Source organism: Ictalurus furcatus, chromosome 25, assembly GCF_023375685.1.
Source record: "Ictalurus furcatus strain D&B chromosome 25, Billie_1.0, whole genome shotgun sequence".
NCBI classification, from domain to species: domain Eukaryota; kingdom Metazoa; phylum Chordata; class Actinopteri; order Siluriformes; family Ictaluridae; genus Ictalurus; species Ictalurus furcatus.
The window spans coordinates 17592139-17620077 of NC_071279.1; the positions used below are offsets into that span (position 1 = coordinate 17592139).

Sequence of the window (27939 nt, forward strand, 5' to 3'; positions counted from 1 at the left end):
TTCATGTTGGGAGGGAAACGAGTCGATGAAGTGATTTCATGGCTGATTTGCTTTAATACCGATTCTCATGTTACAAATAGTGAATCAGTGTGTCATGTGAGAGTGCTTATTTGTTTGGACGTGTGTGTGTGTGTTTGCTACAGGAGCTGCTGTCGCAGCAGCAGAGCTGTAAGCGGTGTGTGTGCGCGGTGGAGCGCAGTTATCTGGCCCTGCAGAGGGCGCTGTGCTGCACGAAGACTCTCTACAACTTCGACGCGTCTCTCCTGCAGAACAGAGTCACCGAGCTCCAGACCACCTCCCAGGTCAGCTTACAGCTCCTTTAATCCTTCACCGGTGCAGCGCACATGGGCGTGGTTGACACCGGAGTATCGAAACTAAATATGAACCCTAACACCGGAAATATTCGGAAAACGCTGGATGACGCGTGAAATCTGGCTCGGACCGTTCCTCAAGCTCAGCTACTGTACGTCGGTCCAGTTCATTAACGATGTCATCTTCCAAAATATAAACTGTAGCCTAATTTAAACCTCATGAGCAGACATTAAGGACGACCTCACGTTTACAGTATGTCCGTGTTCACGTTAAGGAACATGGTCATGGGTTGGTCAGCGAGCTTCATACCGTGAATAACCGCTCGCCACAGATTGCTTTAAGACTACACATTGCGGCAATGAAATCTTTACCAGAGTGTCTGTATTATTCGTTATTAATCGAACATCGCAGTCAAATATCGCCCGGTTCGCTCATTAAACTCGAACGGTTTTCGGCGAGCAGCACAGCCTGCGCGAATATCTCCTTTGAAGCCGCCGACGCAGTGCTGATACACAGCTACTGAAGCCTCTTAGTGTCTGTTAGGTGTTTGTGTACTCGCTGTTTTAATGCCGTGAAAGATTAAAGCTCGTTTACAACCGGCTTTTAACACCTCGCTTATATCGGTATTATATCTACACGTCAGAACGTGACTTAAATAGGCCTTTTATGGGCTGTTTACGTCAAGTGTCCCGCTAATGGATATTAATGGACGCCGGTCGTTTGGTGATGAATGGGAAAGTCTCTATTTATTTATTTATTTATTTATTTATTTATAAACAATATGTTCTACACTGCCTGTTATTAAACTCGGCGCTATTAACCATTTCATGCGTGAATTATTTCTATGCATATCCAGATTCTTTAGATTTTCCCTGTTTGTTTGTTTGTTTGTTTGTTTGTTTGTTTGTTTTGGGTTTTTTTAAAAAAAAAACTTAAAATGGCATGAATTTGATTCTGTCTAAATATCAAACATTGAAAAGTAAATGGAAAAGCCTTCAAAAGTAAATCACCCAGTGTTCAAAATTTGTACCAGTCAGGGTTTGTTTGTTTGTTTGTTTGTTTGTTTGTTTGTTTATTTAGGTTTCAGTTTACGGTTGTTGTCGTTGTTTTTTTTTTCTAAGTTGAGAAAATATCATTTCTGAACATGTAAAACTGACACCGTTTGGGACTGTTGCATGATGTAAAGAGAAACACACACACACACACACACACACACACACACACACACACACACACACACACACACACAAACATCTTTTGCATTCGTTTATTTGTTTATTTTACGTAGAAAGGGATTGCGTTAGAAGCTTGCGTTAAATGACGATAATGAACGCGAGTCATTTGGAGGTCGTTTACATCTTATATTCTCCTAAAATTCCTGAAACTCGTGTCTTTTCTCGTGATATTGTAGAATATCTGTGGTTAACTGGTGCGTTCGGGGAGTGAAATGTAAGAGAAAGAGAAAGACGTGTCCTTCGCTGCAGGCCCTGATGCAGGAGGCGTTGGAGTGGAGGAGGGTCGCGGAGGCTAACGGTAACCTGACACGCCGCTTCGAGGAGACTCGCGCCGAGCTGGAGAAGACGCTGAGGGTGGGCCAGGCGTGTCTGATAGAGAGAGGAGACCCTGCTGAGCTCTTCAGCAAACACAGCGTACGTCATTCCATCCTCACCAGCCAAGAGCTGCCCCACTTATTCATTCCCTCATGGACTAGTTTTATGGTTATGCAAATGACTTGTTAATATTCCTACGTGTGTGTCATTACTGTCGGTGGGACCTTTAGGACGTGATCGATGTACAGTACATGCTCCAGTTTCCAATATGACTGATTTAAAGCGTGTGTGTGTGTGTGTGTGTGTGTGGTTCTGTGGTTAGGACTTTTTTAGCCGACTGGACCAGCGAGTGTTGAACGCGTACCTGAAGGCGTGCGATGACCTCACCGACATCTTACCCGAGGAGGAACAGCAGCGTCTACAGGAGTCCGTCAGGAGGCTGCACAAACAGTGGAAGGTCGGTTTGACTCTCCGACTCTCGGCTCTCTTCTCCCTCCTCAATCTTTTTTTTTTTTCTTTTCAACATTTCCCCCCGATTTGGTGATTTACCAATTCCAAATCTGTCTTCAAACCGCCGCTCGTGCTCCGTCGCTCGGACCGAAGCGCTATCTGCCGTCTTCCACATACACGCACGTACATCTCAGAGGTGCGCACGATTGGCTGATTTTGTTGTGATTGACAGGGAAGAGACAGTATGCCCGTCCCACTCAAATTCGCCCTCACTGCCTCACTCGCTACCTCCTGATGACGCTTTTCTGCCGCGCGACACGTGAGTCACTTCTCCTCTAAGTGTTAAAGACGCGGTGTGTAATTTTTTTAGCGCTCTGGTTTTTTTTTTTGGTTCTTAATCTGGAGAAGAAGGTCCTCTGTTAAATCCAGAGTCCTGAGCAGTTTCCGTTTATTTGTGGGCGGAGCCTATTTTCTATTCTAAAAACTTTAACTGTCCAAAGCCGTAGCCACCCGTACCTACTGTGTACGATCGCGCGCCCTTTTTCCGTCTTCTGATTTAGCTGATTTTGTATTCGTGTGCGAAAATAGGAAGAAAAACAACAACCTCGAAACAGTTTTGAACGAAAGACAGGAAGCTAGAGCACATCGCGAACGCTGTTACACATCGTTTGACAGAAAACGTCATCGTGTTGACCGTGTTACTATAGAAACGATAACGTATTAGAACGAGCGCGTTGATACAGTATAAACCCGTGTGATTCGTAGCCGTCGCTGCAGGCAGGGCTGCTAATCTAGAAAACTAATCAACACCTTTCCGAATGAAGAAATCCAGCAGCGCTGTGGTGTAATGAGAGCTACTAGAAGGTTCTTGTCTGTACTGTGTTGACCAGGACATCCAGGCCGAAGCGCCGGCTCACCTGATGAGGCTGAGAGCGGAGGCGGAGAGGCGCTTAGTGATGACATCACTGCAGGAGTGCAGGGCGGAGCTGCAGAGAGAGGAGAAGATGCTGGCTACAGCCGGCAGTGAGAGAGTGATCCGAGAACACAGGGTAAAACCGAAAACAGAAAAGAAAAAAAAAGAAAAGATGACGTACAGACTCGAGTCTCTGGAGAGAATAAATACACGATCCTGTCCGTGTTTGCGCACTCAGGCTTTTTTCCGAAACAAGAACCCTATTTCTGCGTGCGAGAGGAGACTGAAGACGATGGAGCAGCTCTGCCAGAAACTTCCGGAAAACGACGCGACGCAGAAAGCCCTACCGGAGACCAGAGATAGCGTATCGGAGGTCAAAGGCGAAGTGGAACGTGCGCACGTGAGACTCCAGGAGAATCCGGACAAGTGGAGCGAGTGGCACCGCAGGTGAGGACTGGAACGTGAGAACGTTATCGCGTGCACGGATCCCATGGAGACGGAACGCCTGAGATCTGCGTGTGCGTCTGTTCTGTTTCAGGTTCGGTGAACTCTCGGCCTGGATCTCGTCCCAGCACAGAGACGGAGAGAGCCTCGGCGTGCAGGTGAGCTGGAACTCGTGTAGGATCGCTACGGTTTCCATAGCGACAGCACGTTCGGAGGGACTATTCGTACGGCCGACGCTCTACACACACAGATTCGAAAACGCGTGTAGTTGATGTGGTGGTGAATCTTTAAGTGGTGGACTTTGAAGGAAGGAGTCTCCAGTGTCAGTGCTTTGTAAGGCTCCTGACACATAGGAGTTCACACTTCGCCGTTTCTCAAGCTGCGTTTTTTTTTTTTTTTTTCTTCTTCTCGTTTTTCAAAATTTTTTGGGATTAATGTTAAAAGAGGGGAAAAAGGTCAGGCTGATGAGAGAGCGATACTTTACAGCTGCTACGCGTAACGTAAAGATAGAACAGGAACGGACTTGTTTCACGGATGTTCCACGACATTAAACGCAACAATAAACGGATATAAAGTATGACGTAGTTTTTTTTGTTTGTTTTTTTTTTTTGTTAAAGTAAATAAAACATTATAATGGTTGTCAGATCGCGAATGTGGTACAAGACGAGTAAAACTATTTTTTTTTTTTTAATTATAGAAAAAAAATCTTTGTTGATTTGTCATACTAATAATATAAATATAACATAAATCGATATGTATAAATATTAAATGTAATATTATTTATGTATCCGATCTATTTAATCTATTGAATTAATAATCAGATTTTGTAATAAATATTTTCTCATTTAATTATGGATTTGTTTGATCAATAAATATCTAATAAAAGATTGACCGCTTTTAATACATCTTGAATTATTTAAGTAAATATTACTTTAGTAATATTATTAATCATTTATTACGGAGCTGGAGAACTGGGAGTGTTACTGCAGTTACTTTACTTTCAGTGTGATTTATGTGTGTGTGTGTGTGGATGCAGCGTGAGGTGCAGAGGGCTCAGGAGGACGCCCTGTCCTGGCTCACGGCTCGTCTGGAGGTGCTGGAGGAGCTGAGCACTGACGCCGAAGCCGTGACTCGGAGGATGGCGCTGGACGAGCTGGCGCACACGCTCACCACCCTGCTGTCCTCTCTAGATGAAGTAAGAACATCTCGGGTTCGCCTTGTTTTGCGTTCGGGTGCAGACGGAACTGCGTGAAGAGTTAAAGTCAGGACCCGGTCTGTGACATCCAATCCCAAAAACGAATAAATTGACATGAACTCTAGTTTACACCGCAGTGTTTATTCCCGTTTGCTCGTTAACGAGACTGTTTGAACGCTTTGTCCTCCGTGTTCTTGGGTTGTTTTGGCTTGCCCTGTGAGCTGCAGCCTGATCGGTCCGCAGATAAAAAGCGCTCGACGTCACGCCGGAGTTAAATCAGATGATCTGATTGGATATCCGTTGATAATTGATCTTCACCTTTATGATCACAGAAACAGGACAGCAGATATCATTATAAGAAATAGGATTATTCTGCAGCGCATGGATATTTGAACAAGTGTGTGTAGGGGTGTGTGTGTGTGAGCACCATGTCTCTCTCTCTCTCTCTTTCTCCCCATCTGCTAAGGCGATGTCTCTAGATGGGAACAGTGAGAGAGGAGAGGAGGAGGAGGACGTGCTTCAGACGCAGGAACACAGCCGAATCCTGAATGCAGACAGCGTAGCGGCAGCCAGGCAGCCGCTTCTGATTCAGCAGGTGACCTGAAGCCCACGTTTTTTAAAATTCAGAACCCGAGACCTTTTTCCAAAAAAACCATCAATCAAAAGTAATATAAATAATGAACGAGTGCATGAATGAACTCCTAAAAACAGAAAAGCCAATATAAATAATACATCTGTGCATGAATTAACCTATAATCAGAAACGTGTATCAATAATGAATGAATGCATCTACTTTATCATGATGTGCTTTATTTTCGAAACCGCAAAAGCCGAAGTCCCAGCAGAAGAGAAAAGGATGTCCGGGTGAAGCATCGTTTCTTGGTGAGGAGAACAGAGAAGAGTGCAGCTGGGCAGCACAAGATAAACATCTACAGGTAATTCAGGAAAATCCTAAATACAGTACATACCGATCAGCCGTAACGTTAAAGCCACTGACAGGTGAAGTGAATAACATTAGAGACGGGGTACTCGATCCCGGACTCGAACTCGAGTCCGGTTATGAACGAATGCGGATTCGTCACGCACGCGGGTAAACTTGTACTCGAACTTGACACAGACTCGGACATTTTCGACCCGGTAATTTTTCCGAGTACAGCCGAGTCCGCGTCATGTGTAACATGAAAAGATAAATAGACAATAAATAACAACACAAACAGACATGCCACCTCTCCCAGAAGTTCTGGGAGTCCCTGATGGACGCAGATTATATATTTTTATATAATATATATATATATATATATATATATATATATATATATATATATATATATATGTGTGTGTGTGTGTGTGTGTATATATATATACACACAATATCCTGGAGAGCGAGCGACAGACCAATAGCAGCAAAGAGCAAGGCTGCATCTGAAACCGCATACTTACCTACAATATAGTTGGGGAAATACATCAATATCGGCTACTATGATAGTAGAGGAAATACGTGAATATTGGCTACTATTATAGTAGGGGAAATACATGAATATGGGCTATGATAAAGTAGGGAAATACATGAATTTCGGCTATTATATAGTAGGGGAAATACATGAATATCGGCTACTATACAGTAGGGGAAATACATGAGTATCAGCTATTTTATAGCTGGGGAAATATGTGAATATCGGCGACTATTATAGTAGGGGAAATACATGAATATCGGCTACTATATAGTAGGGGAAATACGTGAATTTCGGCTACTATTATAGTAGGTGAAATACATGAATATCGGCTATTATATAGTAGGGGAAATACATGAATTTCGGCTATTATATATTAGGGGAAATACATGAATTTCAGCTACTATATGGTAGGGGAAATACATGAATTTCGGCTATTATATATTAGGGGAAATACATGAATTTCAGCTACTATTATAGTAGGGGAAATACATGAATTTTGGCACCTATACAGTAGGGGAAATACATGAAGATCGGCTACTATATAGTAGGGGAAATACATGAAGATCAGCTATTATATATTAGGGGAAATACATGAATTTCAGCTACTATTATAGTAGAGGAAATACATGAATTTCGGCTATTATATAGTAGGGGAAATACATGAATATTGGCTACTATACAGTAGGGGAAATACATTAATATCAGCTATTATATAGCGAACGCATTAATTATATCATAAGCTTGTGCTCTGTAGCTGCGCTAACGTCAGAGCCGAGTGCTACAGGAAATGAATCAACACCTTCTGACCAATCAGAATCCAGAATCCAACAGCGCTGTGGTCGCTGTGCGTACATGTCGCGTGTAATTTGATACTGTCGTGGCAGGTTCTGCTCATCATTTTTGTGTGTTGTTGTTTAGGCCACCGTGAGCGCGTGGCAGGAGATCGAGCTGGACCGAGAGGCCGTGTGGCAGTTCGTGTGCAGCGTGACTCCTGTCCTGCAGGGAGAGTTGATATTCAGCAGCCTGGAAAACCTCACCGATCACCTGGATTATGCTCGCGTAAGAGTGAAAGCAATCTCTGTTACGACTCTTTATCGGGAAGAACCCAGGTTACCTTCGTATTAAAGATATAACACAACGTTCCTCAACCTCAGCTCCATCGCTCCAGTTGTTAATCCGTCTCTAGAGACGTTCGCTTATTTTCAAACGCGTCGAGATTTATTTCCGCAGTGTTTTCCCAAAACTTAACAGACTAGCAGAATCATTTAAACCACCATAACCCTGAGCAATTAAATCAGTGCAGCTGTTATTCATAGCGGTTCATTCTCATATTCGGTTACACCCCTACTTTCTGATTTACTCCTGATAATAAGACTTTAATATAACGACTTATAAAGACTTATATTCATGGACCTGACTGTGTGATTACAAATGATGATATCATATATTAAAAGCTCCACGTCCTGTTTAGATTATATTATATTTATGATTTTCTTATCGATATTTGTACGTTGTTTCTATATAATCTAGTGTCTACATGAGCGTGTGTGTGTGTGTGTGTGTGTGTGTGTAGGAGCTTCAGACACAGACTGGCGTGTTCATCGAGAAGACCGAGTCACTGATGAGAAAGGCGTCTGAGATTCATTCGGGTTCGGAGAGCTATTCTGTGCTGCGTGAGCAGGCGAGAGCGGCTCAGAGGAGAGTGCAGGACACACAGGACCGGCTCGGGAAAACGTGAGACTGCCGACCAACACATTTCCAGGAGAATGGAGAGACGTTGTGATGAGAGATATGTAAAGAAATGCTCGCGATATTGAATATAGAGTATAATGGCAGGGAAGACAAGTTTACTCAGATCCACAGCAATTTAGCTGGAGGGGTTTTTTTGTTTTTTTTTTTGTCTTTTATCAAGTGATAAATCCACATTCTAGGTGGTTTTTCTTATTCTTTTTTATTTTTTTATTTAATTAAATGGATTAGTGTTGACCTATTCAGTGTTTAGGTCACTGAAGCAGACCTATAGTTTTTTTTTTTTTTTTAAACATTCCCCCCCCCCCCCTGCAAAAAAAAACAAAAAAGGTAATCAATACATTCAAAATGGCGTTGCCTTTGTGAGAAATTCCATTGTAAGAAATGTGAAAATATTTGGATAGTAATTGAAAAAAACAACACAATTTCAAAAATAAATTAGTAACATTTTGGGAAACAAAGTGAGAGATTCTTATATTACAAGAATACAGTCACAATATTTGAGGGGGGGGCGGGGTGGGGGGGATGTCATTTTGAGAATTTATTCTCCAGATATTTAGATTTCTTTCTTGGAACATTTGAGACTTTTTTATTTTTAAAACATTTTTCTTCTTGAATTTTGGAAAATGTGTTTTACTCTTGACACGTTACTCTTTTTCTTGAGACTTTATTCTCAAATCATTTTCCGTGTTATCCGTTAAACGTTACCGAATATTTCCGATTTTCTTTTCTCCTAGGAATCTTGAAATATTACGACTCTGAGATGAAATATTTATTTCATTCTCGAAAATATGACCGCTTTCTCTCAACTTTATTTCCGCTGTATCGGAATCTACGACTTTATTTCGTGAAATGCTCCTAATTTCTTTTTTCTTTTCTTTTTGACTTGTGCATTTAACCTGACGTTTCTTTTTAAACAGTGACACTAAAAGCATTAGTAAGAAGTAAGGAAAGCTTACCTATATATATATATATATATATTATAGCTTACCTAACCCTAGCCCTAATACCAAGTAGACTGCATGCTTAAACGTGCAAAAAGCGTTATTATTATTATTCAGCCAAATAATGGCTTCTGTATGGATCTTCCTCGTATCATCTCAGGGAGTTTTTCCTCACCACCGTCACCACCGGCTCGCTCAATAGGGATAAATTCACACACTTAAAATCTCCATCCTGTGTTTATATGTTTCTGTAAAGCTGCTCTGAGACAACGTCCGTTGTTAAACGCGCTACACAAATAACATTGAATTGAATTGAATTGAATCGCACTTGTGAAATAAGTGAAATAACGTGTACGGACATTCCACACTGAAAAGTAAAGCCTTCGTTACATTGCTCTTCAGTCGCTTGCTTGAACGCTTGAATGTGGCTCTCGGTTGCATCGCATTCGACTATCGTCAGTATGCTTCAGTCGTACTAGACTGAAAATCAATCCCTGTCCAGAGTGTGTGATGATTTGGACATACACGCAGTCGAAATAATAAGTGCTAGCTATATTTATGTATCTCGTGGCTGCGGGACACACCTCAGACATGTCGCTCGGGTTAGGACAGGGAAAATGATCCGCAATTTATTTTTTAGCCTGAACTGTTTCTTTAAAACCTCTGACTGTGTTGACGTGTGTGTCGTTTTTTTGTGTGTGTGTGTGTGTGTGTGTGTTTTTTCTCACTCCACGCAGGATATCAGAGCTTGGTGAGATGCAGGCACGATGGCAGCATTTCAGCCGTGAGTCAGAAGCACTCTCCTCCTGGGTGTGTGAGAGAGAGAAGGAGCTGGAGGCTGTAGACGGCAACACTGCTGCCTTGGAACGACAGATTCACGCTGTGGAGGTTATAAAAAAAAAACCCCAGACTTTATCACCAGGGAATTTATATAACAGTTTTCCAGAGTATGAATTTTGAGCCAGTTCACATAGACATCAATGCATCGTTTCCTAGGTGATGGAGGCAGGTTTAGAGGAAAAGAAGGACATCTTGAGTCAACTAGAGGCGGAGTCTCGTGCTCTGACTCGTTTCGTCACTCCTGCAGAGGCAGAGCATATTAAAGCTCGTTTAATGCAAATCAGCACTAACTGCGAGGAGCTTACAAACAGCGTGAAGCGGCGAGGGGCGGAGCTTCGGGCCAGCTTGTCGCATAAACTGAAGTTATCTGAGGATATGGATGAGGTACAAGTATTAAATCGCCTTACGCTGCTTTGTGTGTGTGTGTGTGTGTGTGTGTATGTGCTACGTATTGTTAGTCTGAATTTCTGTCTGTTTTTGCTTCTTTAAGGTTAAAAGTGCGCTCAGAGATCTGGCAGAGAAGTTGAATAAACCAGTTACAGGCTGCACATCAACATCCGGGACGTACCAAGCTCTTCATGAGCATATGGTACGTATCTCTGGCTTAGAGACCTGCGCTATTCGTTTCTATGAGAAATGTTACCAAGGGTACTTTAATACTATATGAAGCGGTGCGGTTCTTCAGGCAAGTGAGATCACTGCAATCACACATTTGGCTCGGAGAACGTCCGAGCTTGTGTGCTTTTCCAGGTGAAAACTAGTGAGAAAGCGATTCGACTCTGAATCGACTCGACTCTGAATCGACTCGACTCTGAATCGACTCGACTCTGAATCGACTGAAAGAAGCGAATCAAACAGCTTTTTTTGTTTGTAGATGTGAGTTGCTGAACTGAGCCGCGAGACACAAACTGAGCCAAAGCAGAAATGCCATGTGTACTGGATACCGGATCGAGGAGCCGAAAGAAAAAAATAAAGGCTGGATATGTTTTATATGGTTTTATAAGGAGGCTTTCGGCCCTACACACCTCTCAGCCAGTGTTGTTATGCCTCCAGGTGGTGGAGGAAGTACACTTTTGGTTTGTCCATGCGTCCGTCTGACATTTTTGTTAGTCTCAAGAACGAGCGTTTGAACGTTTATATGCACAAATCTACAGGGTCAAGGTCACAGCAAGGTCAAATGTCTGACTTAGTTTTTCTTCACTATATTCCTTCCTGTTTGAAGGGTCTTTCATGTGGTAGGGGCAGTGGTGGCTTGGCGGTTAATGCTCGGGGTTACTGATCGGAAAGTCGGGGGTTCAAGCCCCAGCACTGCCAGGCTCTGGGTTACTGATTGGAAGGTCGGTTGTTCAAGCCCCGGCACTGCCACTGCTGGGCCCTTGAGCAAAGCCCTTAACCCTTTCTGCTCCAGGAGCGCTGTATCATGGCTAACCCTGCACTCTGACCCCAACATCCTGGCATCCTGGGATATGCGAAGAAAATTATTTCACTGTGCTGAGACCAATAAAGCCTCATTATCATTATGTGATACGTTAGTAATTTTTTAAAAAAAGGCTAGACTTGTCGACGCTGTCGGCTTTGAGTCCTATTTGCTTTTCTTTTTGGTTCATTTCATTATATAGAGTGTGAAACCAAACCCAACCAAATAGCGAACGAACCAAACGCATCAGTTTCACTCTGATTCAAACTCGGTAAAATTGCTTATTAACATGACCGACCTACTCGTCTGGTCTTTGTGACTTTTGAGCTAGCAATTGTCGGACAGTGTAAAAACTTTCGACTTAATGTTTCTTAACGGGTCAGAACTTAAAGACGGTATCATTTTAGGGTTTAAAAAAAAAATTACCAACATATCTGCCTGTTTTGCCTTGTTTTCACTGTCATTTTGCATTAATTTGCATTGTTCATCTATAAGACTTTATGGCTACGCACTACAGCTAGCTAAACTCTTATCCACAGTCACTAGTTTAGCATTGCTTGGCAACACTTCAACAGGGAACATTGTTTGTCTTCTCATGTCATTCTTTGTCTTGTCATTTCCTCCGATCCCAGGATGCATGGCAGGCTCTTAAACTCCTGCAGCCCAAACTGGTGTCACTGAGCCTGGGTTTGAGAAGGATATCTAATAAAGATCAGATGGAGAAAGAAGTATCAGACCTCCAGCAGGCTCATGTACAATACTCTAATAAGGCTGCCAGGAAACAAGCCAAACTGGAGGACCTGTTGACTCGGTGGCAGCAGTAAGTCCAGCTTATTTTTCTGTGTTTCCCATCGATCTCTTTAGAATTCAGGAGGAAACGTCGAAACCTGAAGGGTCTCAATGCTTCTGTGCTCTGAGAGTAAAAGTTCATTTTTTTTTACTTTCATTTTTTTTCATTGAATTCAAACGTTTAACGAGCTACATTTCAAATTGTTGAAATGTTGTTGAATATAGAACTGATATATTCAAATTTCAAAGAGTCATGTTGAAATTTTTCAATACCGTTAGACGTGTTTACTTTCAAGCATTACAGTTTCAGGCTCAGGTTCGCCTGACTGATTTTCCTCCCAAGTTTTTTCCTTTTAAAAAAGGTTTCAAGTAGAAACCTCTGTCAACGCTAGAACCAGTAAACCATCCAAAGAACCCTTGAGAAACCTTTGTTCTTGCTGGTTATCCCATAATAGCCAACAGTGGAGAACAAATTTGTGGAGTGAAGAACACAATACCATGCTGGGGATTAAATTAGTGTTCGGTGTTAAATTTGAAGTCCTTCTTGTGGTTTTCCTTTGATAGATATGAAAGAGGACTCTCGGTTCTCCAGGGCTGGTTGGACAGTTCGGAGAACCTCTGTAAATCCGATACTCCATACCTGATCACGGATAAAGCCAAACTCCACAGCCAGCTACAAACACTCCAGGTTAGTCATAAGTGAACAATCTGGTAGCACGTAGTACATGAGTATTTATACATGGTTTTCTTTGACACTGACAACCTATATGGTTTGAGTTTGGTTTGTTACTCCTGGACCTAAGTTCCTGACCTAGAAGAACCGTTGACTGAACAGTATTCCCATTGGTTTTAGTTATTAATGCATTTGTGTTGGGCGTGATTGTTATCTGGCAGGACCTGCAGAGTGAGGTTCCCTCTCAAGAGTCTTTGCTGGAGAAGTTGGAGACCCAGGCCAAGTTTCTGTACCCCGTAGCATCAGAGGAACGAGTGGGAGAACTGACAGAGCTTCACTGCAACCTGGAGGAGAGGTGGTGTTCTCTCAGTGTGAGCATCCCTCTCAGGTAAACCCGCAAACATAGCTGAGATTTTAAGTAGGGTTCTACGGAGAATTGCAGTAGACACTGTATTATACACTTAACCAGTCATCCTAAAGGGTTCTTCTGCTGGCCTTCAAGTAGAACCCTTTTATGAAGCTAAAACTGTTAACCATCTAAAGAGCCCTTGAGGAACAATGTTTGCTAAGAGTATAGACTACCTGACAGAAGAAGGTTCCAAGTAGAACCCCTTTTGAAAGTTTGAACTGTTTACCATTCAAAGAAGCCTCGAGGAACCCTTTTTGCTAAATGTGTTTTCTACCTTACAGCAGAGGGTTCCCCTTTTAGCCAGGGTTCTAAGTCGAACCCCTGTGGGAAGCTAGACATGTTAAACATCTGAGGAACCGTCGAGGAACCCAATTTGCTAAGAGTATACACTACCTTACAGCAGATGGTTTCAATCACAGAAAAGGTTCCAAGAAGAACCCCTTTGGAAAGCATGAACTGTTCCTTGAGGAACCCTTTTTGCTAAGAGTATTTCTAAGGCTGTATAGTACTCTCTTTACTGTTTCTTCTAAGTGGGTTGCTTTATTGTTAGTAAGAATATCAAATTTCATTCTTGTAATGCTGACAATATTTGAGAACGCTCTTAAAAAAATGGTTCCATCTAGCATACTAGAGATGCTACAGTCCAGTCAAATGGAAACTATAGGTTCTCATATGGAATCTTTTAGAGTTCCCTCAGAGGGGCAAACCAAAGAACGCTTTGGGGTATTGGATGAAACATTTTTACTAAGACTGTAGAAATTTCAAGGGATTTGAATCACTGAAAATCCTTCATATATACAGTACATTGCCTGAAGACATTTCTTAGCATCTACACTCTTAGAAAAAAATAAGGTGTTCCTCAAGGGTTCTTTGGATGGTTTAATAGTCTTCAACTTTCTGATCAAGAATTAATGAAGCTCCTCAGATGAGTGGTGATGGTTCTTCAAGGTTATATGATTGCTCCAGTCACCTTACTATACTATAATTACTTTAATGCAATGTAGATGACTAAAAAGCCTTCAGAGGTGAAGTCTAGAATCCTAAAGGGACATAATACATCCTTATTTGGTGTTTCTCTCTAGTGGGTATCTTTAAAGGTTCTCTGTAAAACTCAGTAAAACAACAGGAACTTCAGAAAACAGTTCCAAATAGAACCTCTGTGGAAAGTTGTATCTCTGAAGAACCCTTGAGAAACTGTCTCTTAATAGAAGTGTAGGTCAATAGAAGTAGCTGTAGCGTGTCATTTATTGATTTTCATGATTTCCAGGATTCAAGAACTTCAGGCACATCTTTCTCAGCTTGAGCAGTTTAACCAGGTCCTAATGACCCTCACTCAGTGGAGTGAAAACTTCCTCAGGCAGCTGAGATACAGGTCCAAAGTCACCATTACTGACTTGACATCTTTTTGTACCCAGATCAAGGTAAAGACAAACACTCTGTTGTACATATATTCATCAAGCTTTCTTATTTAAGCTGTATTACAGTACGTTCTATTTTTCCATTTAAAGGATGATGAAACTCTTCTTCAAACCCAAAGCAAAGCAATGGAGGAACTGAAGAAGCACATGGAGGGATTAAGTCCTTCCTTGGCTCCATTGGATATTCACCGATTACAGGCCAAACAAGAAGACTGTCTCCAGCCCTTCTCAGAGGCTAAGAGTCTTCTGCAGAACCGTTCTGAGGCTCTGGTTAAACTTGAGACCTTCTTGGTGACGTATAGGTCCACCAACAGTTCACTCCAGACCCTGCAGAGAGCCGTAGGACAGGCAAACTGGGACCAAACCAAGGATAGGAACCTGAACCAGGAACTAGAGCAGTTGTCCCAGGGGTTAGCCTCAGTGGAGGTGCAGGCTATAAGTCTGGACAGCAGTCTGAACAAGGCATATCTACACCTGCACGGGACCGATGGGGACAGGACGTCCTGCCGGGGGCTGGTGGAGGATCTGGGATCGGGACTGCAGCAGATTCAGAGGAGCATGGGGACAAGGCAGAGCGAGGCCGAAGCTCTAGGAGCCATGTGGAGCTCCTTTACGAGAAGAAAGGAGCTGCTTTTGAGGAGCCTGACGGAGCTGGAGGATAGAGCCAGAAAACCATGGTTTCCAGAACCAAGCACACAGAAATTCCAACAAAGGTACCCCATATCAGTGCCCCATATATACAGTGTCTCGCATAAGTATTGATCCCTACAGTGAAGCACGGTGGTGGGAGCATCATGTTAAGAGTCACTTCTCTGACTAATATTCTCTTTACCCTGTCCCTGACTTTCGCTGGATGATGTCATAATTGAACACATAATTTAACAAACTTAATTGCAAAAGCACCAAAATGACAGTGGAAACGCACGCCCAAACCGGTCAACTTGGTCATCGTAATCCCTACGGTACATTTACGATAGCACTTGCTTGTCCTCAGACTACAACCCGACAAATCCCGCTGGCATGTGCGTTTTCGCTGTCGACAAGGTAGACCTGTCAATCAAGCACTGTGGGCAGGACATAAAGTCCGGAATACTGTATGCTGCTACATCTTGTCATGTTACCGAGAAACTAGAAAGAGTTAAAGCTCCTCTGTCCTTAAGACCTTCCTGTGATGGAAAGCTTTGGTGGAGCTTTACCTCTGACTCTTAGAAATCGCTGACACTGGAGACTCCTTCCATAAATTTTTAAGTCCCTGTTGATGGATTGACCGTTAGTATAGAAACCTATTTTCAGAGATGTGATGCTATAGAATATTAATCAGCACCTTCTGACCAAAATCAAGAATTTAGTTTTAATGTTTGAGGCATTTCTTGTTTGTCGTATGTGTGTGTGTGTGTGTGTGTGTGTGTGTGTAACAGACTGTGGATGCTGAACCAGTTGGAGGAGGAGCTGGAGGCTCTGCAGCACAGTCAGCTGTGGTTAGGCGAGAAAGGCGAGCAGTTGGCTCACAGAGACCCTGAGAAGGTCGGGGAGACCCGGCGGGATGTGAGCCTTGTCCAAACCAGCTGGGAGAAAATTACAAACGTCATCTCAGAGGAGTAAGTGTATCATCTAACAGGACATCCGGAATGAAAACCTGAGCAACATTGCCTGAGTTTGCTTTGTGTCCGTGCAGGCAGGAGAAGTGCAGAGTGCTGGTGGAGATGTGTAAGGATTACCAGACTCTGAAGTCCAAACTCGGTTCGGTTCTCGAAAGAGCTCATGCCGTCACCGGTACCCGGTCTGTCCAGCACAGCCCTGAGGACATCCGGAGATCCCTGAACCGGGTCGGTGTCATGCGCCGGGCTGATTTGGCGTTCTATTAAAATAGCAATCCTAGCGGTTCTGGAGTTTGTTCTAGGGCTGCATCGATACTATTTTTTTCCCGACTGAGTACGAGCGTACCGCTACGGATTCTCCGTATGGATAATCAATCAGAGACGTCACAGGATATTTTGTTTAGCTTTTGTTCATGCACTTACGCTACTAGATTGGTTCTTTATAAACGTCAGCAAGTTCATTTTAAACGAAGTTCATCATCTAGCGACGTTAGTTACGTCGGTTGGAGACGAGTAGGTTTTGTGTCACTTCGGCAAAGCGCTTCTGTACAGCTGTAAGGTAAACGTAAAGTGTGTTTTGTTGTCGTTTCATCTCTCGTTTTCTATTTCTGATTGTCACGGACAACACACTGGCTAAAAGCTGGTATTTTCACTCACCTAGCATCGTCCGTAGACGTTTTGTTTTGTCATTTAGCTGCTAGTGACGAACTCCTCGTGCTCAGTTTTATGTTTAAGATGCTGTATCAGGTTACTTGTATCGTGGGAAGATGCTGTAGTTCCTCCTCTTGATGTTTGAGGAGTCTAGAACTATTATACAAGTGCAAACCTTTAAGCAGTGTCCGTGCGTTTCTGTAGCTGGAGGCGGTGAGGTCAGAGTCGGCAGGCGCTCGGGACGACCTCGATTTGTTCATCTGTAAAAGCAAATCCTTCATCGGCGAGCTGAGGAACCTTCCAGAAGACATCGCGGAAGCAGTCCGCGTGGAAACGGACACTATTGTGGAGCAGTGGATGGATGTGAGATGTTTATAAATCTCCACCTATGCGTTGAGACTAGCATTATTACAACGCTTTAAAAGCCTGCGCTCGTCTGTTTTTCTTCCAGACATCAGCGAGGATGGAAACCGAAGCGGGTCGTCTTACGTCCGCTCTCGAGTTATGGAACGAGGTTCACTCGATCGTTAACGACGTCGAGTGTTGGAGCGCCACCTCGGTCAGCGAGCTCGGTGACGGACCCGTGAACGTCTTATCCAGTTCCAACATGGAGGACTGCCTCTGTCAGTTTAAGGTCAGCCGATGTCACGTACAGCTGATGAGGAAAACCGTATAAACGTTCGATTTGTATAAACAAGTCTGTGAAATGTTATGATGGAAGACTAAACGACGTGCGTTTGAACAGCTGGAGATCGAGAGCAAAAAGTTGCTAATGGAGACCCTGCAAGGAAAGGTTACCGAGCTACAGGAAGTGACGAAGGACCAGCAAACTGACAGCGAGCTCCAGGTAAAAACACAACCCTAAAGCAGCATAGGTTCCAAGTGGAACCTCTTTGGAAAGTTGGAAATATCCAAGGAACCCTTGAGGAACCTTGTTTGATAAGAGTATGTGCTTTAACGTTACTGAATAAACATCGTTCATTTTTAAATCGCTAGTAATAGTGCCATTTTGATTATTTTTTTTTTTTACATTTTGTGGCGTTATATGATTATTAATAACACACAATGTTAAGAAAAAATATATAAAAAAATACAACGAGAGAAGAAAAACACTCTGAAATGTGCTGCCAGAGTTAGCGTCCGCCATTCTGGCACAAATCTCAAGTGTGGGCGGGGCTTAACAGCGCTTTACTCTCATTGGCTTGTGAGATTTGGACGGCCAGCTCACTGACCTGTAAGTACAGACTTTTGGAGAGCGTTCTGCATGCGGTTCTCTGTGTAGTTATAGTGTTTGTATGTTGTAGTGGAAATTACATCGTACTTATGTACTTTTTTTTCGAGACGAGCTCCCGGGAGCGGCACAAGCGACTTCTTTGTCGTCGTCGTCATCCTCCTCCATGTCCTCCTCAGCTGGACACTCAAGCTGTCGACCCAAATCTCACTAGCCAATGAGAGTAACCCGCTGTTAAGCCCCGCCCACGCGCGAGCGGTCTGCGCGGCGCGTAAACGAAAAGTTTGAAAGCGTGAACGAAAACTCAGAGACGCAACTGAAACGTACTGACGGACAGGAAAAATGTCCTCATTACCTCAAGCTCACGTCTCGGCATTCTGTATAATCGGACACGTTTTATAGCACGGCATGCTTTAACCGCTGTGTATTTTTATTCCGACAAGGCGATGGCAGCTGATCTGAGGAAGAAGATCTTCCATGCTGAAGAGGTTTATGAGCAGGCCAGGTCCATCCTGAGGGACTTCAGCTGTCAGAGCCGGCAACTCCAGGACGTGATTTCCCAGATGGCTGAACAGCTGGACACCGTCGAGAGCACATTGTCAGAGCTATCGCAGTCATCTGACCCAGAAAATGTGCCCAAGATAAAGGTTAGGTTTTTCCATTTGCACCACAGGGATCTACTTGTACTTCTTAACACCGTCCTTCTCGCTCATGCGGCACATTTTGCCACACCGCACTCGGTGTAAAGTGAAATCAGTGACCTTTTTTTTTTTTTTTTTTTGGGAACGCAAATATGTGATTTATAAATGGTTAGTGCAGATTTTAGCACTCATTCGGTCACATTTGTCCATGTAAACAGACGGCGCTACATACATTCCAAACCATCTGTCTAGCTTTTTAATTGTTGAAAAAAAATACGTTTGTTGCTATGGTAACAGGATATTTTCAGATGTTTGGCTACTGGTAACTCGGGGCGAAAATGACCATACAGACCCAGATACTTAAATCACACTCGTCTCATCCTGCGACAAGAGAACGCTAGGTAACGTTCATATCCGCGTCAAACGTTTAGACTCGTCCTTTATTAATATTTTTCTCTCCACATTTTAGAATAATAATAATAAAGTCATCAAAACTCTAGAGTAACACAAATGGAACTATGGGAATTATGTCGTGATGAAAAAAATTCCGAAATAATTGAGTATTTTATCGTCTTCGAAGTCGACGCCCTTTTCGTCTAGAATATTCCAGAAATGTATTCTCGGCGTTTTCTCCAGCGATTTCTCGAGGAATTTCCCCGAGATGATTTTTAAACAGTATTAACGGAGTTCACACCGACGCCGGACTCTTATCTCCTGCTTTTCGGAAATATTTCTCTCCGAGTCGTCCGTTTAAATAAGGATTTTTTAGTAAATAAAATGAAAACAAAACGAACACGTCGGGGCGATTATATTTTTGTCGACGACGCCGATTTCGCACGTTTAATCACACACCTTCAGATCGAAAGCTTTTTAACATCACGAGAAACGTTTCAGTCGGGCGTCCACAAACTTTTGACCGGTAGTGTGCGTTCATAGACGCTGATGCGTTTTATTTTAACGATATTTTCCGATAACACATTTTTAGTGCATTTTTGGGAATTTATACATTATGAGGAAGCATTAAAACACTTGGGTGCATGCGGTTAGAGGAAAATAATCAACAACTCGGTGGTGTAATGAAACGGATTTATTGTTACCACAACGAAGATGGTGATTTTTCCGTAACAGCATGTTCCTGAAGTGTTTTATTCCTCTAACACCACGCCAATGGTATTTTATCCATTCATAGTCAAGTTTTGTGACGAGAAACAAATTAGTTCCTGTTCTAACTATAAACAGCCGTTCCCTCATCAGCCTCTCTTTTGTTCCTCCCTCTTGATGATAATTAGACCAAACAAACCCTTATAGATGCTTACGTGGATGCATAACTGTTCTGAATCTCCTCTATCCGACTCTTTATTATGATTTGTCAATAACGATACATTTTTATTTAGTAAAGAACGCCACGCCCCCTTTTTCATCCGTTTATCGTCACGTTTAATGTCACGGAACAAGTTCCTGTTGTCGCGTGCGTCATCGCAGCTATAAACAGTTGTTCCCTGGCCTCGCTGTTCTTTCTCGCTTGAAGCAGACGAGACCCGAAACGAAACGAAAACGAACGCAGCTCGTCATGTTACCGAGAGACTTACAAAGCGGCGACACTGGAGACTCCTTCCATCCATGTTAAATAAACGTGTCCTTATAAAACAAACCGACCCATAACGATGCGCATCGCTGTCACCATGGAAACGATGACGCGTTAGAACGAGCGCGTTAATACAAACGTGCGATGTGCAGCTGCGCGACTGTTTGTCAGAGCTTCTGCTCGAGAAAAACGAATCGACGAGCTTCTGACCAATCAGAATCCAGAATGCAGTGCGTGTTCAGTCTAACGTTAAGGAGAAGTCTACAGTCAACATCAGTTCATTTTATTTATTAGGAATGCACTAGAAAATGGCAGAAAATGGTCAAAAATGGGCAAAACAAAAAAAAAAACGTATAATAAATTTAAAAAAAAAAAGATTAAAAGCGTCATCTATACAGCTCATACATTTTTCTGGATCTTTCTGTTCATTGTTCCTCTTTGGGATTGCCGGAAAGTCTGCTTCTGTTATGAATATACAGCTTGGATTGACGGTTAAATGTTGTTCTGGATGTTTTGTTATCTCAGGAGCTCCAGAAGACTCTGAAGCAGGTGGACGGCGGTTTGGACGTGACGGCCGAGTCTCTGCGAGTGCTCTGTAGAGCTTACCCGGCTCGGCAGCTGACCGCTCTGGGTGAGAGCGTCACCGAGCTGGTGAAGCGGAGCGAAGCGGCCGCTCGGCGTTCCGACCGGATCCTCCGAACGCTACAGGAAACGCTCCTGCACGGTTTTAACGGTACGTTTTCACCATCCACAGCCGGAGAGGTTCTACCTGTTGCCACGCACACGGCAGTCTGACAGCTCTCATCGGGAACCGATTAGGCTTCGTTACCAGGGCAACAGACAGCTTCTTTTTTTTTTTTCCTCTTCGGACCCGCCCACACAGACCATCTGCTCTCGGCTCTCGTAAACTCATAAACTGACTGTCCGTGGCTTCGCCTCCTCTCTGTCTCTGTCCGTGTCTCATCCTTTACTCGTGTGTGCTGTCTCGCTCACAGAACTCGCACAGGATTTCCACACTTGGCTCTCGGAGCTGAGAGCAGGTACAGAGGAGTGCTCTGACGACGCAGGAGACGTTCCTGACGTTACCGCTCTGCTGCACAGGCTCAAGGTAGCACCGCATTTATACACGATTCACCTTCGAGGGTGGAACGGGGGGAAAAAACGCACTACAATCTAAAACTAAATCTGGCCTCACGTCGATAAAAAAATCTTTTCCTATGAATCAAGCGAATGAAAAAACAGATGCCTCGAGGAATCGAAAGCATCACAATCCGCTAAAATTTTAAATATGCCTCGAAGATATTGGGCTTTGGTGTAAGTGGCGTAAAGGAGGATCTTCACCTGTTAACCAAAGCTTGTGAAGTGAGTGGAGTTTTTACTACCAGGACAAGCTGTGTTATTTTATTTATTTATTTATTTATTTATTTATTGGTGGGAGGGAAGAAAAGTCTGATGAGGGAACAGCTGTTTAGAGCTGCTATAACGTCGAGGTTGCACGACGTTAAATGTAATCAGAAATGGATAAAAAGTCATGCTTAGTAAATCCAAGTAAAGAAAACTTGGCCCACTGCTGTGGTATCGGAGGAATAAGACATTATGGGATGTGCTGTTGTTTACGTGGCAACTCGGCCTCGTCACACCACTTCGTTGACGATTATTTTCCTATAACAGCATGACGCCGAGTGTTTTATTCTTTACTCGGTTGAGGGAACCGGAATTTAAAGCATTTCATATTTATCTTTCCGTTTTTCTCAGTTATTAGCTTTAGTCTCAGTTGCTGTTTATCAAATTGAAGTTAATGTAATTTAATTTTTTTTTTTTTAAAAAAGTACACTAGCGGTCAAATGTTTAGACACACTCTTTATTTTTATTTTGATCAAACTTTATTTTATATTTTTAAAAAATAATAAAAGTACACTGTCGGTCAAAAGTTTCTTTATTTTTATTTCCACATTTTAGAATAATAATAATAATAAAGTCATCAAAACTCTGGAGTAACACAAATGGAACGATGGGAATTGTGCTGTGATAAAAAATCCAAAATAAATCGGAATAATTTAATATTTTATCGTCTTCAAAGTCGACGCCCTTTTCGTCTAGAATTTCCAGAAATGTATTCTTGGCGTTTTCTCGAGCGATTTCTTGAGGAATTTCCCCGTGATGATTTTTAAACAGTATTAAAGGAGTTCACACCGACGCCGGACTCTTATCTCCTGCTTTTCGGAAATATTTCTCTCCAAGTTGTCCGATTAAAACGATATTTATTTTTGTAAATAAAATGTTAAAGAATACACGTTGAGACGATTATATTTTTGTCTACGACACCGATTTAATCACGCACCTTCAGATCAAAAGCTTTTTAACATCATGAGAAACATTTCAGTCGAGCGTCCACAAACTTTTGACCGGCAGTGTGTGATAATGTGTGATATAGACAGATATAGAGTTTTCCACACAAAAAAAACCTCTGACTATTCATTTTGTTTATAAATGCACAGTTTTGACACAGTACTCCTGTTTATACGTAAGTATTTTTTCCCCCCTGAACAAACCATTCTTTCTTTGTGCTCAAATCGCTCAGATACTGTACTGTTCAAAAAGTCAAAGGTTTTTAAAGTATTCAAATGAAGCCTAACAGTTCTACGTTACTGAAACACGTCCCGCCGTGCTTCAGGTGTCTCTGGAGCAGGTCAGAGAGGGTGAGGAACGCCTGAACAGACTTCATGAAGAAGAAGAGAAGCTCCTTACACACCTGTCTAGATCTGCGGCTGGAGGGGTGCTGGAGCGTCTGGCCTCGTGTCGGCAGGCGCTGGATGGATTTACCGTGGCCTGCAGACAGAGAGTGCGGTGTTTAGAGGAGAGCGCCGCCCTACAGGACGGGTGAAGCTCTACCTCGATTATAATAAAGCATATACACACAAATCACAAAGCTAGCATACGAACACAAAGCTTACAATATAGAGTACAAATAGAGTAATAGTACAAATATATAATATCACGATTCTGATGGCATTTCTGCCAAATACAATATATATATATATATATATCACGATATGTAGGTTTGCTCACAAACCGCCAACAATACAGTAGTGTTGGATTATTTTAACAAATAAATAAATAAAACATTTCAACAGTATATAAGATTGGCTAGTGTCGTCGTGACTGACAAGGGAGAGAGAGAGAGAGAGAGTATGCCCCTCCCACCCAGAGAGCACGCCTAATTTTGCTCTATAGACTTGGTTGGGATTGAAACTCCCGTTCTCCGGACGATAGCGCGAACGCTGTTCTGGGTATCTGTGAAAAGAGAAGTACGTCCAGAAACGTTACAAGAGAGACACATTGAGAAAAAGAAAAATGGGGATGTGGAGAGAGACATAACTGGAGAGAGGTAAGAAATTGAGAGGGAGAAACGGAGAAAGAGAGAGATGGAGAGAAAGAGAAAGATGGAGAGGGAGATGGGGAGACAGTTATGGAGAGAGAGACAGAAATGACAGAAATGGAACGAAACAAATGGAGATAAGGAGAGAGAGAGAGAGAGAGAGAGAGAGGCAAATGACACAAATGGAAAGAGACAATTTGAGATATAGAGAGAGAGAGTTGGATGGAGAGAGAGAAAGAAACAGAAATTGAGAGAGATGGAGAGACAGGGATGGAGAGAAAGACAGAAATAGAAAGAGACAAATTAGGATCTAGAGAGAGATTTGGATGGAGAAAGAGAAAGAGACAGAAATTGAGAGAGATAGAGAGAGCAAAAAAAAAAAGAGTGAGAGAGATGGAGAAAGATAAAAAAGATGGCGAGAGAGACAGAAATGACAGAAATGGAAAGAGACAAATGGGGATTGGGAGAGACGGATGGAGAGAGAGAGAAAGAGACAGAAATTGAGAACGATGGAGAGAGAGCGGGAGATACAGATTGGGAGAGATGGAGGGAGAGAGAGACAGAAATGGAAACAGACAAATAGGGAGAGAGAGAGAGAGAGATGGATGGAGAGAGAAAGAGACAGAAATTGAGAAGGATGTAGAGAGAGAGAGCGAGATTGAGAAACAATGACAGAAATTGCAAGAGACAAATTGGGATATAGAGAGAGAATTGGATGGAGAGAGAAAGAGAGAGAAAATGACAGAGTGAGAGAGAGAGAGCGAGCAAAAATGTGTCTGTAAACATAACAGGTTTCACGATATGAAAATATTGCTTCTTTTTTCATCAGAGAAGGAGTAGTGGAGTTATAGTCGTTTCTCACAGCTCTAAACTCTGTTTAATTAAAGGTCTGATTAGTGAACATTTAGCAAAGGCCTTTCGGCAAAACAATAACAATAATAATTGCAAACTGCCTATTAAAATTTCATAAAAATATATTCATGTCAAATGCCTCCCAGCCCAGCGTGTGATTTAGTGAGCAGGCTCAGTGGAGACGATTTCATTCAGCTACGCGAAGCTTAGCAGCGAACTGTGTCACAGAATGCTTTGGGTACGACAAGAAAAAAAACAACTCGACTGGGCTACGTAACGGTTAAAGCATCCTTCACTGATTAAAACCGCGGGAAGGAGGGAAAATGTACCGCGGCGTCGTGCTGTGGATTTGACCACGCTCTTGTCTTACTGTACCATTTCACCAACGTGTTTAGGTTGGAGGTGTGTGTTGACGAGTTGAGAGGCTGGCTGCGGGAGATGGAGGAAAGCCTGCAGAAAGAGGTAGCTCTGTGTGGAGCGAGCCAGCCAGGAGTCCCTGATTTCTCCATACAGCTAAAGAGAGTGGAGGAAATCCACAAAGAGCTGCTCGCAAGAAGGTTTGTTTTAATGTTCACGATTTCCTGAGGCTACAATAGGGTCTACACTATATGGGTTTTATTATATTCCTTATTTGCATAAAAATATGAGCACGATCAATCAATTTATTGAATCAAAAACATGTCATTTAAAGTTAAAGATCATTATTGAAATTTAATGACAGATTAATTAATTAATTACAAGTTAGGAATTTGAAATTTTCTGAAGTTTATAAGTGTGATATCACGGTATAATTAAATAAACCTTATGCAGACACTTCCATAGTTTTTAAACACTGGTCCTATCTCCGCCCCGTCATATCACTGGTCTGTTACCTGATTGTGTTCACCTGTTTTGTATTAGCTGCTGATTCATATGTATATTTATTATGTGTTTTTATTTAAGTTTTATTATGCTTTATAGTTCCTTTAATGCTGAGCCTTGGTTTCCGAGTTCTGTATATCTGTGTACTTCCTTGTTTTTCCATTTATTGCCCTGTGTTAAGCCTGTCCTTAATAAAACACACCCCGAGCACCCGCACTTGCATCCTGCCTCTACTCACCGCACGTATTACTCTCCTGTTAATCAAATTAATGCCACCTTTGGGTGAAAACCAGCACTGCAGGCTGAACACTGTATTCATTTTATTGTCAACAGATCAAACAAAAGAAAGCATCCTGAAACGCTGTGTATTTGTTCTCAGGTCATCTCTGGAGCGTCTGTATCAAGCCTCTCTACCCCTGTCCGAGGTAAACAGCGTCCCAGCCGAGCTGCTTTCTTCCCATCAGGCTCTGCTTCAGGAGGCATGGACTCGACTGCGCCACCTGCAGGAGTACCAGGCCTTCGGGGAGGCGCTGAGGGCGGTGGAGGACTGGCTGGAGGAGGTGAAGGGCAGGCTGGAAAAGCTGGAGAGCACCGAGGGGAACAAAGAGGAGGTGGAGGAGAGACTGGAACGAGTGCAGGTATGAGGAGACAGATGGTGCTCTCAGTCCTCCTGAGATCGGGTCTTAAAGTGGGTCGAGGCCAAGTTAAGATCGAGTCTGAATGAAATTGGCCTCAGTCATGTTTTGGCCAGATGATTTGTTTGATGAAAGTTTTCTAGAAGAAGGAATTACTTCTTGTCTAATTCTGTGCATGCATAAAGAAAAGGGAACGCCAACATTATTATTATTATTATTATTATTATTTACAAACTCTTAGTTGAGACTAAGCCCATATTTAGCGAGGCCAATTCCAAAGACTGAGACAAGTCCAGGTACAAATGCTTGGCCATGTCAATGCAGAAATCATCCGTGGGTCAGAATCCTTTCACATAGTTGATGCGTAACCCAATGGGAAGCGATGGCAAGCATTTTTAAGAATGCTTAAACTTTTCAGCAAAAAAAAACCCTGACCTCAAGCGAGTTTCTATCAACCGACCAATTACGGCAAAAAAACCAAAAAAAAACAAGAAAGATTAGCGTGCTCGTGAGCAAATAGGCCTTTTTAAAATACAAAAAAACGAAGGAGTCTCCAGTATCAGAGATAAATCTGGAATTTAAGTATATATATATATATATATATACACATACATACTATAACATAGGGTGCCAATAATTTTCATTTGACTGTATATCCTTGTGCAATATGTTAATTAACTATCGACATAACTATTATTATTTTTAATAAAGCTGTGGATAAAGGTTTATTTTCCACAACCCCTTTTACCCCATGTTCCTTGACCATGCTGTCTGTCTTCAGCTGAAAGGAAGGTGATATATTTAGAATATTTCTACAGTAGCAGTGTGTGTGTGTGTGTGTGTGTGTGTGTGTGTGTGTGTGTGTGTGTGTGTCGTCCTGTTCAGGATATCCTGTTAATGAAGGGTGAGGGAGAGGTAAAGCTGAACATGGCTGCTGGGAAGGGCGAGCTTGTCATAAAAAGCAGCGGAGACGGGGGACAGGAAGTGATCAGTTCTAAGCTACAGGAAGTGGAGGACGCCTGGGCGCAACTGCTCTTGAGGGCTATGAGCTGCCACAGGTACCGTATGCTCTTATTCCTTCTATTGCCTCCTTAAAAATGAATAAATCATGACAAATATGTTAAAAATTGATATTGTAAATTATAATAATAAAAGTGTGGTTTAAAAAAAATCTTTATTTATGTATGTAAAGGGGTTAAAATCCTAAATATTTTCTTTAGAGAGACTAACGAAAGGTGGTTCATGAACTAATCTCCGATTCCAGCCACGCCCCCGGGTACAGCGTACGGCCGCGATTGAGAAGTGATTGCGTTTCAGTGTGACACGACTGCAACACAGTGATGAAACGGGGAATTACGCTCACTTCTGACGCAAAGTCAGGGTTTAATTCCTCGAGAATATTTCAAATATTCTTTCCTTCCTTTAATTCATTTATTCAAATCTTTTTTTGTAAATCACCCACAGCGTGCGGTTTATCACGTTACTGTCTTTATTTGTGATACAGTTTTGTGAAATAAAAGAGGTGTGTGTGTGTGTGTGTGTGTGTGTGTGTGTGTGTCTAGCCGTCTGGAGTGGACCGTGAGTCAGTGGGGGCTGTTTGTGGAGTCTCAATCTCAGCTCAGGACCTGGTTGGAGGAGGTGGAGGCCGAGGTTAAAGGTCCTCTGGAGCCTCAGCTGGGTCTCCGAGAAAAGAGGCAGCAGCTGGATAGACTGTGCCTTCTCTCGGCCGACGTAGAGGACCACCAGGGGGCGCTGTGTTATTTAGAGGAGAGCGCCGCCGAGCTGTACAAGCGCACCGGAGACCCGGCGTTCAAGGAGGAGGAGACCGCTCAGCTCAGGGCGCAGTTTGACGATGTCAGAGCCGCCGCAGAGGTGAATGTCGAACGATGAGACGTAATAAAAATGCTTCGAATCGTTAGATCTGGTGTTTAACTGGTCGCACTTCGCAG

The 27939-nt window shown here is 42.7% G+C and overlaps 1 protein-coding gene across 1 annotated transcript in view; it reads left to right on the forward strand.

Moving 5' to 3' along the window:
- Positions 1 to 27939, forward strand: part of syne1a (spectrin repeat containing, nuclear envelope 1a) — a 208734-nt gene that overhangs the window by 60394 nt on the left and 120401 nt on the right. Inside the window, 32 exon segments of the mRNA XM_053614917.1 lie at positions 144 to 302; positions 1797 to 1961; positions 2185 to 2319; positions 3203 to 3361; positions 3464 to 3672; positions 3764 to 3936; positions 4689 to 4864; positions 5331 to 5459; positions 5695 to 5799; positions 7237 to 7377; positions 7892 to 8052; positions 9749 to 9899; positions 10008 to 10235; positions 10342 to 10440; positions 11901 to 12088; positions 12622 to 12745; positions 12952 to 13118; positions 14407 to 14560; positions 14648 to 15270; positions 15976 to 16155; positions 16233 to 16383; positions 17011 to 17169; positions 17258 to 17440; positions 17552 to 17653; positions 18481 to 18684; positions 20789 to 20996; positions 21259 to 21371; positions 22938 to 23143; positions 24890 to 25051; positions 25471 to 25993; positions 26876 to 27048; positions 27553 to 27862. Of these exon segments, the coding sequence (XP_053470892.1) occupies positions 144 to 302; positions 1797 to 1961; positions 2185 to 2319; positions 3203 to 3361; positions 3464 to 3672; positions 3764 to 3936; positions 4689 to 4864; positions 5331 to 5459; positions 5695 to 5799; positions 7237 to 7377; positions 7892 to 8052; positions 9749 to 9899; positions 10008 to 10235; positions 10342 to 10440; positions 11901 to 12088; positions 12622 to 12745; positions 12952 to 13118; positions 14407 to 14560; positions 14648 to 15270; positions 15976 to 16155; positions 16233 to 16383; positions 17011 to 17169; positions 17258 to 17440; positions 17552 to 17653; positions 18481 to 18684; positions 20789 to 20996; positions 21259 to 21371; positions 22938 to 23143; positions 24890 to 25051; positions 25471 to 25993; positions 26876 to 27048; positions 27553 to 27862 (6120 nt within the window).